This window comes from Dromiciops gliroides, chromosome 6 (genome assembly GCF_019393635.1).
Source record: "Dromiciops gliroides isolate mDroGli1 chromosome 6, mDroGli1.pri, whole genome shotgun sequence".
NCBI classification, from domain to species: Eukaryota; Metazoa; Chordata; class Mammalia; order Microbiotheria; family Microbiotheriidae; genus Dromiciops; species Dromiciops gliroides.
This window is the reverse complement of record NC_057866.1, coordinates 222,121,154-222,133,853: the sequence shown is the minus strand read 5'-3', so window position 1 is coordinate 222,133,853 and position 12,700 is coordinate 222,121,154. Positions and strand designations below refer to the sequence as shown.

At 35.9% G+C, this 12,700-nt stretch overlaps 1 protein-coding gene across 1 annotated transcript in view; it reads left to right on the top strand.

Annotated features, from left to right (window-relative positions):
* ANK2 (ankyrin 2) overlaps positions 1–12,700 on the top strand; it is a 340,193-nt gene that overhangs the window by 219,247 nt on the left and 108,246 nt on the right. The window contains 3 exon segments of the mRNA XM_043969828.1: positions 302–499; positions 4,419–4,517; positions 4,730–4,828. Coding sequence (XP_043825763.1) covers positions 302–499; positions 4,419–4,517; positions 4,730–4,828 — 396 coding nt within the window.

The window sequence follows — 12,700 nt, the reverse complement described above, 5'->3', positions numbered from 1 at the left end:
CCTTGGGATGATTTATTGGATTCATTGATTTATTGAGGTCTCTTCCCCCTCTGAATTATATGAATGTAGAAGGTGTGATATGTTAGAAAAATTTAGAATTAAAATGTTAACTTGGCACCTGTGTGTTATTGGACAAGCCATATCACCTTTCTGGGCTTCAATGTCTTCATCTATAAAATGAAAGGACTGGACTAGAAACCTCTGAAGTCTCATCCAGCTTTAGATCTTTGATCTTAAGAGACTTCAGATCATGCATATTTATATTAAAGCTAACCATACATTGTTGCTTTTTTCCTTCTAGAATGGCTACACTCCATTGCATATTGCTGCTAAGAAGAATCAGATGCAAATAGCAACCACATTACTGAACTATGGAGCAGAGACCAACATTGTGACAAAGCAAGGGGTCACTCCGCTTCATCTGGCCTCTCAGGAGGGCCATACTGATATGGTAACCCTGCTCCTGGATAAAGGATCCAACATCCACATGTCAACTAAGGTAATTTGTTCTTGCCATTGTTTTTCACAAAAGAGGCTGCCAGTAAAAGGATAGATATAAATATGTATATGTAATATATACCTGCACAAAAATAACACATATATATTGCAAATATACATGAACACACCTGTATTTATATATTCTTCACATGTGTGACATGCATAGATATGTATGTATCTATGTGTGTATGTCACCTACTTTTTCTTACATGGATGTGTACATGTTATGTGTGTGTGGTATCTATTTTAGACTAGATAACACATATACATACATTCGCACACACGCATGTGTACATATACATATACAAACACAATTGTGTATATATTGTTTTACTTACATATAAAGTATATGCATATTCATGTACACATGCATACTTAGTTCAATTTCTGGTTTCATTCATATATGTTAAACAATTAATACAATTTTAAGCTACATGAAATAGTCAAAATAGTCCATACAAGTTTAGACGGCATTAATGGAAGACTACAAGAGGCACATATGGAGGTGAACCTGTTTTGTGGAAGTAAATCAATCAATCGATAAGCATCTATTTGGGGCTTATTCTGTATCGGGCCCAGGATATAAGCAAAAGCAAAACCACAGCCTCTGTCCTCAAGGAGCTAATATTCTGATGGGGAAGACTATATGAAAGCTACTATATAAGTACAAGATATATACAGTGTAAATGAGAAGTAATCTCAGAGGGAAATCCAACAGAGGGAAAGCTCTGTTGTATCTCAAGAAGTTGAAAAATCATTCTGTTCAGATCCAGCAGTGGACCTAGCTAAATGTGAAGAGGCTCATCACCAGGTCAGCCGCTGGGTGAGAAATATTTTGGGGGTAGTCCTTCTTCCTAGGCAGAGGCAAACCTCTCCATTCTAGCCATCTCATCCTGTATAGTTCTCATAGTCTCATAAAGTTAGGTCTGGAAGAATCATAGGCTCATTGCTTTAAAACTGGAAGGACACTTGGGAACCTTTGAAGCCAATCCACTGAATCACAGAGAGGTTAAAGTATTTTTCCAGAGTTAGGGATTTACCATCTGGAGGGAATCCTTCCATTTAAACTCCACACTGCATATCCTCTGAGCTCTCCCATACACAACAGTGTATGTAAATCTTTTGGTTAACATACTTCTCCCTGTTTTATAACTCACTTCAAATAATAATCAGAAGAGTGATAAATAATGTTTTCTCTATGATTGCATATTTAAAATTGCTTTGAATTTGCATATTGCAAATTTCATATTCTTTTATTATCTTACCCTATTCTTGAAAGACAGCTTGTTGTAGGAGATCCTTTAAGGCTACTTTTTGTTCCTCTGAGTGAAATTTAAATAATAATTAACTAAAAATAAACATAATGATTCTGTAGTCCAGTATCTTTCTATAAGTTGTATGAATGCTAAGAAACAAAATACTGTAGAAAATCATCACCCAAAGCCTTCCAGATCCTTTCTCATATTTTCATCAAATATAACCTCAGTATGCATATAGATCATTCTCAGAAAAATTTTATAAAGATAGTAAAGTTGACAGGTCTTGGTAGATGAAGTAACCCTGATTTTCTTCTTTAGGTAAGGCAAACCATTATTTCTTCTTACCATCCATTGCCTTCCCCTCTTTCACATAGCTTGAAAATTGACCCTCAAATCTTTCAAAATTATGTTGTCCTAAGAATCTGGACATTTATATAATATACATTTTATGTTCTTTTGGAATCATAATAAAATAATGGTAAAAGTACTTTGGATAAAAAGCTCAATAAAAATATGTTGACAGAATATGAACTCCCTTTTGGGGAAAAATACATATTAGCTCTGAACCAACTAAAATATCAAACTTTACAAATGAGAAACCATTAATATCAAGTATATCTTTTGAGGCTTCCCATCCATTCTTTATCAAATCATCATATTAACAAACCTATGAAATAAATTAAGTTTCACACTTTCTCAGTTCAGCTCAGACAATCAGTTGTAATTGAGGGAGGGGGTACTTGTATATATATATAGATAGATATAGATATAGATATAGATATAGATATAGGTATAGATATATATATATATATGTGTATTTCCTTTTTTGTTACACAAGGAGCATCTGAATTTATTTCAGCAACAGAAGTCCAATTGATATAGCAAATACCAACAACCCTTAGACTGCTACTGTATTTAAAGATAAAAAGGTTAAACAATCCTTTATGAAAATAGAGCAGGATACAAAGGAACCTGTCAGAAATGCTATTAAAATGGTCATTTTCTTAGATCCCCAAGGATCAATAACTTCATCATCATTTCAAGGACCCTGTCATTCCATCTATATTCTTGCAGGCAAATAGGTGGCTCACTGGATAGAGTACTGGGCCTCGAATTGGGAAGATCTGAGTTCAAATGTGACCTTAGGCACTTACTGGCTGTGTGATTCAGAGCAAAGCTCTACCTGCCTTAATTTCTTCAAGTGTAAAATGGGGATCATAATTACATTCACCTCCCAGGGTTGTTGTGGGGATTAAATGGGACATTTGTAAGGGATTTACAACAGTGCCTGGCATACGGCAGGTGCTTAACAAATGCTTGTTTTCCTCCTTCCACTAACAGATAGAATCCATTCTGTGACTTAGACCACAGCTGTCAAGCATGTTGCCTAGGGCAACAATCTGTACTAAATTCCTGAGTGTAGCTCAACCCAGGTTAAAATGTAATTGGGAAATATTTAACAAAATAAATAAAAATACAAAGAAACATAGATAACATTATGTTTTAAAATGAAATCAATATGCAACTCATGTACAGATTGATTAATGGTACCCATTTCTTTTTTGAGATTGACACCACTGACTTAATCTTGTACATTACAACTTCAAATACAGCATGGGTACATATTGTTTTAAACCAATTTCCTGTAATTATGTTTGATCGTTGATGTTGAAATGGCTCTTTTATTGATGAAAACACTGATCATTGATATAGTTATGAAAAATGTAAGCCAGGTTTTGTTTCTTAATTATTTAGGTGAATAAATAGATAAAGTGAGAACCAGATGGATTTGGGATGAGGACTGTTTGGTAACTTCATTAAGAGAGCTATTTTAAAGTTTCACAATGACAATATAAATGGCATATGCAGAAAATGCATAATGTTTATTAAAGGTGTTGCTTTTTGCTAATCAAGACTTTCAGCTTGAGAGGGGGAGGATGTTGCTAATGAGATTCTCTTATTTTATTTTATTATTTTTCTCAGTTACATGTAAACAATATTTTTTAACATTCATTTAAAACTTTTTTGAATTGCAATTTTTCTCCCTCCTTTTCCTCCTCTTTGAAAAGGCAAGTAATTTGATATAAATTATACATATGCAGTCATGTAAAACATTTCTATATTAGCCATGTTATAAAAGGATACACAGACCAAAAAAACAAAAAACAAAACAACAAAAAAACCCCAAGGCCAAACCAAGAATAATAAAGAAAGCTTTAAAAAGTATGCTTCAATCTGCATTCAAACTCCATCATTTTTTTCCTCTGGAGGTGTATAGCATTTTGCATCATAAGTCCTTTGGAATTTTCTTAGAATTATTCTATTGTTGTGAATAGTTAAGTCATTCACAGATGATCTTTTTATTGCTGTTACTGTGTTCTCCTGGTTCTTATCACTTCACTCTGAATCAGTTCTGTAAGTTTTTTCAGGTTTTTTTCTGAAAGCATCTTGCTCATCATTTCTTACAGCACAATAGTTTTCCATCCAAACATATACCACAACTTGTTCAACCATTCCTCAGTTGATGGGTATCTCCTGCTTATGAGATTCTCAAGCATAGAAATACAAGGGAAAATTTCATAGTTATTTTCTAAAGCATTAAATTTGAGAAACTGAATCTCCTCTCTTTCTTAATCTGTCTAATTTTCTTTTGTTCTCTAGAGCGGACTGACATCCTTGCATCTTGCAGCTCAAGAGGATAAAGTGAATGTTGCTGAAATCCTTACTAAGCATGGTGCCAACAAGGATGCTCAGACTAAGGTAAACCAAAAGTTGATCATGGGACATGTTACAGGATCCCATTTGGGGGTTGGAGAAATAAAGAAAATTTATACTTGACCTCTATTCACCTGCAACAGCTGATGATAGTTTTCCCCTCTTATTTCTGCCACATACTCTGGAAATATTTTGAATCTGAAGTCTTGTCAAACATTTAGAGTACTCATACTTCTTTTTTTCTTTGCTGATTATAGCTTGGTTACACTCCTTTGATTGTGGCCTGCCACTATGGAAATGTAAAAATGGTCAACTTTCTTCTGAAACAAGGAGCCAATGTCAATGCAAAAACCAAGGTAAAATTCTTAGCAAGGTCCCTTTTTTTCACTATAGTGTGATAAATGGTTCAATCATGTTGCACTTTCCTCTTTACTACCTCTGGGCAGTTTGAAGTGATTTTTTTTTTCCATTTTTGGTCTATACAGTTCTAATATGGTTTTCTAAATGTTAATATCTTGCAACTTGCCTACTTCTATCACAATGTTTCCTCGGAGAGTTCTTTCTTTGTTTCTTTCTTTTGGTGGGGTACTGAGGGTTAAGTGACTTGCCCAGAGTCACACAGCTAGTGTCAAGTGTCTGAGTCCAGATTTGAACTCAGGTCCTCCTGAATCCAGGGCTGGTATTTTATCCACTGTGCCATCTAGCTGCCCCCAGCTAGGAGATTTCTTAATGCTTGAGCTCTAAAGAGGATACATGATGGACAAAACAACATTAAACTCTGGGGTAGAATAACTATTTGAAATACATCCAAATGGGAGAGTCTTGTGGCAGATTCTTTGTTGATTTAAGCCTCTTTCCCCTTCACAAAAATGTATTCTAGAAACCTAAAATGCCTCATTTTCCTTTTTAAGGGGCTGAGTCATACTAGGACTTATCTTATAGACATGTTCAATGTAGCATGTTTTCAGTCTGGGCAAAAAGTCAGAAGTATAAGACAGAGTTGACAATTATAACTAGCATTTATAGAGTATGTGGGGGGCAGCTAGCTGACTCAGAAGTTGGGAGGACCTGAGTTCAAATCTCACCTCAGACACTTACTAGCTGTATGACCCTGGGCAAGTCACTTAACCCCAATTGCCTTAAAAACATCCAGGGCCAAAACAAAACAAAACAAAACAAAAAACATCCAGGGCCATCTCCAGTCATCCTGATGTATGTCTTACCACTGGACCCAGATGCCTCTGGAGGAGAAAGTATGATTGGTGACCTTGCACAGCCCTCCCTCACTTAAATCCAATTCAATGCAAGGCATAACATCACCCCATGTCATGGTCCTCGTCTGGAACAAAGGACAAACAACAGCAATAGAATATTTTAAGGTTTCCAAAGTGTTTCATATTGATTTTCTCTTGTGTTCCTCCTAATAGTCTTATGATATAGAGAATAGAAGTTGTTTTTTTTATCTTCCAGTGTATCTATACCTATGCTTTGATCCTCATAATTTTTCTTCCTTTTTTTAAAAAATAAATTCTAATTTTAAAGAGTTACCTCAGAACCCTGAGACATTATATATTTTTCCCAAGGTCACACCACTACTAAGTGATAAGAGTAAAGATTTAAAATTAACTTGTTTTCACCCCAATTTTACATTGTGTGGACTATGTCATGACGCCCCTTAAGCCCAATTATTTCATGAAACTGTCATATCAAGTGCCCTTTTCAAAACAACTAGGTAAGCTTATCAATTCAGTGCACTCAGATAGAAAAAAATCATCACCTTGATAATTTAACTAGTGTTGTGCAGGATATTGTAATCAGTCAATCAGTCAAGTATTGATTAAGCTCCTGCTATGTGCCAAGCATACACATTAATATGTATGTATATGTATATGTATGTATATATATATGTATATATATATATACACACACATACATACACATACATATAGAGGTAGCTGGGTGGTTCAGCGGATAGAGTGATGGGTCTGTTGTCAGGAAGTCTTGAGTTCAAATCCAGCCTCATATACTTACTAGCTGTGTGATCCTGGGCAAACCTGTTTGCCTTAATCTACTGGAGAAGGGAATGGCAAACCACACCAGTATCCTTGCTTAGAAAACACGATAGACAGTATTGGTGTGCTATGGTACACAGGATCACAATGAGTCGGACATAGCTTGAACAACTGAACAACACTTCTCTCTCTTTTCACATATACATACACAATATACATATATGTATTTGTGTATATATCATAGATATAAAATTAATAAAGACAAATATATACCAAGTTCAATGGCATTTGGGAAGATGGGGAGGTCATTGTTAGTCGAGGGAATCAAGAAAGGTTTGAGGCAGAAGATGGTATCTGAGCTGCACTTTAAAGAAAGAGGACTCCATGAGAGAGTGATAGGCATTCTGGCAATGGGGAATGGCCATTGGAAAAGCATGGAAATGAGAGGTGGATTACTGTCTGTGTGGAACAGGAAACAGGTTGGTTTGATTGAATTCTAGACTGCAGGAAGGAGAGAGAAGTTCACTGAAGCCGGAAATATAGATTTAGGTCCATTTGCATAAAGCTTTAAAAACTAAATAGAGGAGTTTATACTCTACTGTAGAACAAACTTCTTAAATTATGATCCAGTGACCATGGGGAATCTCCAAGATGCTTTGAGGGGATCCATTAGGACAATTTTTAATATGAAATAATTAACTTTTTCATATGAAAACTATCATCAGATATAACCAACATAAAAAAATTTCTTTGGGGTCCTCAGTGATTTTTAACAGCATAAAGAGGTCCCTAGACCAAATAGCTAGAGAACCACCATGCAAGAAGCAGTAAGACATCCCCAGAATTGGTTGGGCAGAGGAACCCATGGTCAGATCTATGCTTGAGGAAAATTTCTTTGACTGCAATGTGGAAGATGGGTTGGAGTGGTGAGACTTGATGGGAGATAAATTAGGAGGCTCTATGTAGCTCTTCACTCAAAGTATATTTATTTGTGTACTTTTTGGTGAAAGTTCCCATACTCTTGCAATCTTGAACCCCTGCTATGTAAGACCGAATAAATAAATTCATCTACTTATAATTTTTTGCATTCCACATTCAGCCTGTAACTAACTCCTACAAGTCTGTAAATCAGTTTCTTCACATATCCTATCAGAAGAAGTAGAAACACACAGACACGTCCATGCACATTCACAAAGATATGTGTATGTATGTATGTATGTATGTATGTATGTATGTATATATATATATATATATATATATATATATACATATATATATACCTAGATATACATACACACATATGCCCAAGTTCAAACCTACATTTATAGCCCAAATGGAAAAAACAAAACAAAACAAAACCAACTCAACTAGAAACACCCTCCTTTCCCTCCTTCCCAGCTAAGTCAGAGACATAGAACTGAATCTTAGTGCTCCTCACCTTGGGTAACTTGAAGCAAGAAATATTATGGATTCAAAGAACAATGTCTCTAATCTGCAAAATGCTTCGCTACTACCTTTCACTGATGGCTTTTCACTAGAAAAACAAAAGGAGTTTGTGGTAATCACCAACTCAGAGATGTGCCATTTCCCTATTTGATTCTTTGGACTTTTAATCATGATCCAAATCTATCACTTCTTAAGCATCCTCAAAATTGTACACTGAAGTTCGCTGGAAAATTCTTATGCTAATTCAGTTGTCATCCCCCCCCAAACCATTATTATGTTCATTTTATTGACTAAGACACACAAAAGCTACTTTAGCAGTCTGGGAACCCCAGACTATCTCTTAACATGACCTATCCTCATAGAATTGTGACTTTTGTTCTACTGAGTTAAAAGACTTAAGAACAAAGTAGGTCACCTTACTTTAAAACAATAATAATATTCAGAAATGCGCTTAGTTATGCTACATTATGGCGAAGGATGACTAGAAATTACATTAAGTAACAGCTTCTGTGCCCCTGAGCCTGACCTGCTCAAATGAATATTTGATTAGAAGGGAAAAAAATTAAATGTCAATATCATAATTAGTCTTCTCAAATGAACTAAGTCATTTTTCCTGTGCCAAATGTAATAATATCCCTTCAGGGATATATGTATGTATACTCATTCCAGCATCTTCAGATTCTCTGAAGGGTTCATATATTTCTGCTTCTTATCTTTTCTGTGAAGTACCTAGAGTTATTCAAAAGAAGGAATTAAGGCTCTTTTTTTTTTAGGGGGGTTGCATTTATTTATTTAGTTAGTTTCGCAAAGTCACATGTATTTTCATCAAACATTCTTGACATAATGGCACTTTTGAAGACCTTTTTGGTCTTATTGGAGTCTCAACCAAGAGAATTGCAGCATCCCATCAAACGAATAAGAGGCAGAATCAAGTTTGTCTAAATCTAACATCATAGGAGTATTAGAGATTACATAATGAATAGTGAGACTTTTTTCCTTTTAACCTGTGAACCAAGCATACTGAAGAAGTTCCTAGGACAGTGTAATATATACTGAAAACATTAGACATTAAAAACAATTAAAATGATTAACAATGATCTTTTCCTCAGATGAGGAAATTTCAGAACTGCTCTGAAAAATTTGAACTAAAATTATCAACATCATCATCCTATTTGGAACCTAATAGTGTATTGATAAAATGATAAGTAATATCAATGAAATTAATAAATAATATTGACAATAAATATCAATAATAATAATAAATTAATAATATTAATAAAAACAAGCAATAATAAAATAGCTTTCATTTATAGAGCACTATTTTTTAAATAATTATTTGTTGATTCTATAATTTGTTCTTTGAAGCCATCATTTTATTTTTTGTGGTGGTGGCAGTTGGGGTTAAGTGACTTGCCCAGGGTCACACAGGTAGTAAGAATCTGAGAATCAGGTCCTCCTGACTCCAGGACTGGTGCTCTATCCACTGCACCACCTAGCTTCCTTGTGTGTGTGTGTGTGTGTGTGTGTGTGTGTGTATTTATTTAAAAGGATTTATTCTGCTTAGCTGCTGTAAATAGGGTCTCAGCCTAAAAAACTAAGATGATTTACCCTAGTTCTTGAGTCACCCTTAGAACTGAAGTATAGTTCCACCCAGCTCCACAGATACCAGTTTTTACTTGGGGAGGAGATGGAAGTCTGAGGACATTAAGGTTCAGGAAGTGAGGTCGTAGGTGTAGGTATTATTATTCCCATTTTGCTGACTAGGAAACAGGCTCTGGTGAGCTAACTGATCTGTGTTCAGAAGATTAAGGTAATATGATAGAGAGTATCCCAAAAAGTATTCAAGAATTTTTAAGCTATCAAAGCTTTTGGGACATCCTGTATTTGTATGCCTACTGTTGCTCATGATAACAAACCCCAAGATCTGAAATAGTTTTAGAAAGAAATTTATCAGTTCATTTGGTGGAGAGCGAATCAGAAAAGAGGTATGGCTCCTCCTCCCCCTCGCCAACCCCCTGGAAGGTTTACATTATATAGGATTCAGACAAGGGTGCCCACACAGATAAATGCACACACTTAAGTAGTTACCGAGAGGACAACTTGAAAATAAGTTAGATTTAGATATAGATATGAATAACTGGAAAAGTTCAATAAAGTCTGTGTGAAGCCCAAAATAGGGTGGACCCATCACAAGTGGTGGTTGTGGTAACCCAAACAAGAATTCTTTGAGTAGATCTAAGACATGGGAGAACCAAAAATACCTTATAGCTATCTCTAGCATTCCTAGAGAGTTAATGGAGTCAAGAACATTATGGGTTTGGACCTTTAATCAGACAAGGTTGGGTTTAAACAGTATAATGATTTTTCTTGAACAATATAATAAATAATTTCCCTCACACTACCTCCCAGGGTTAGTGTGAGAGAAAAAAAAGATAATCCTTGTCTTCAAGGAGTTTACAGTCTAATGGAGACATTAATACACAAAAGGAAGCTGAAAAGGTGTTGGGGGGTAGGTAATGGTGCCAGAGGGTATGTGGCACAGGGGCATGATGGAGCCAAAACCAAGCAGTTTCCTTTTAGTCTCAGCTAAAGTCCCATTTTTTACTGACACATTCTCCAAACCTTCTTGATATTAGTGCTTTCACTCTTTTAATTTTTTCCTAATTATCTTGTATATAGTTAGCTTTTTATAAATTTGTTTGTATGTGATCTCCCTCATTAGATTGTAAACTTCTTGAGGGGAGGGACGGTCTTTTGGTTCTTATAGCATTTCTTGGCGCATAACTCCGTGCTTCTGTGTTCAATCATTTTTCAGTCATGTCTGACTTTTCATGACCCCTTTTGGGGTTTTCTTGGCAAAGACCCTGGAGCAGTTTGCCATTTTCTTCTCCAGCTCATTTTATAGATGAGGAAACTGAGGGAAACAGGGTTAAGTGACTTGCCCAGGGTCACACAGCTAGTAAGTATCTGAGGCCAGATTTGAAGGCAAGAAGATGTCTTCCTGATTCCAGGTCCAGTGCTCTATCCACTGCACAACCTAACTGCCCTAAGTAGGTGATTATTAAATGTTTATTCATTGAGACAACTACAAATTCTGAACCCTTTACGAAGGGAGGCTTTGGGGAGAGTTTTGTGCTCTACCATCCAGCCTTCCAATCAGAGAGGAAAGGCAGCTAAGGGTATTAAGGAATGTTGAGCACCTGAACTGAAGCAATCTCATGATGATGAGATTTCTGCTGATGAGCTCATACTAGGGAAAATATGAAGAAGCAATCTGACCAGGTTCTTTTTGTCACCTCTCATGTACCACTTGCCTCACCTGTTAACCACCCAGCTTCTCACCATTTGATCCAAAACAGATTGGACTAGATCATCTCTGAAATCTCTTCTGTCTCTATAGCTATGATTCTTTGCAATGTTAGTAAACAGATAAATAGATTTGGACTCAAAAGACCTGGATTCAAATTCCTATCAACTGTGTGACCTTGGGCAAGTCATTTAACTAAGGCCTAGATCTTTTTTTTTTCTCATCTGTAAAATGAGGGAGTTAAGGTCTATAAGGTTGGCATCTAGTTCTAAATCCTCCAATCTTTTCATTAGTACCCTGTTTACCCCTGCCCACTCTGTGCCCCTAAAGAGTAAAATACAGGTTGTCCTAAAAATCTTAAGCTTTATTGCTTAAAGATATCAGAGATATAGCCAAGAGACATCAGACTCTTTTTATGGTAAATTTATAGACAAGGGCATATAAGGAGACATATATGTAAAAGAATGTATATTAGAAAAATATATGTAGAGAATATATATTTATATGTCTATATATGTATATATATATATATATATATACATACGCACACACACACACACATAAAAAGCAAACACATGTATGAAAGATACCTGCATTTAAGGGCAGATTTGAACTCAGGTCCTCCTGAATCCAGGGCCAGTCAGTGCTTTATCCTCTGTGCCACCTAGCTGCCCCCAATGCACACATTCATTTTAATTCAACAGACATTTTTAAGTGAATATTGTATGAAAAGAAGTAGGCACATGATACTGTAACAAGATAACATACTGTATCCTTGTAAACATACATAGCACTTTAACACATTGTTATCGCTCTCGCCTTTCCTCTCTCCTCACCTCCATGCTATAACTATATGTCATGTGGCATCTGCACCTCATCTCTTAACCACAGTGCCAGTGTCACATATCAGTCCATGCCAAAGGACACACAGATAGGCAGGCACTCATTTATGCTAAATACAGAAATTAGCAGGTAACTATCTAGACATACAACATATAATAGCTTTATAATTATTATCTTATTTTCATTCTCACAACAATCCTGGGAGGTAGTTGTTATTATTATCAACATTTTACTGTTGAGAAAACTTAGGCAGACAGGGTTTAAGCCCAGAGACACAGAACTAGTGAGTGTCTGAAGCTGGATTTGAACTTGTGTTCCTGACTCCAGGCCTGGTGCTCTGTGTGCTATGGCACTACCTAGCTGCATGTATATAGAAAGAATAAGGATATATGAATACAGGTAATAGTGACAATAGTTAGGAGATCAAGATTATAGAATTATAACTATAGAACTAAAAAGAGCCTCAGAGGCCACACAGGTAGCACCATGGATTGAGCACCAGAGTTGAGAGTCAGGAAGATCTGAGTTCAAATTTTGTATTAGACATTTACTAGCTGTGTGACCTTGGGCAAGTCCCTTAACTTCTCCTGTTTACAATGCCCTCCTCTGTAAAATGAGGG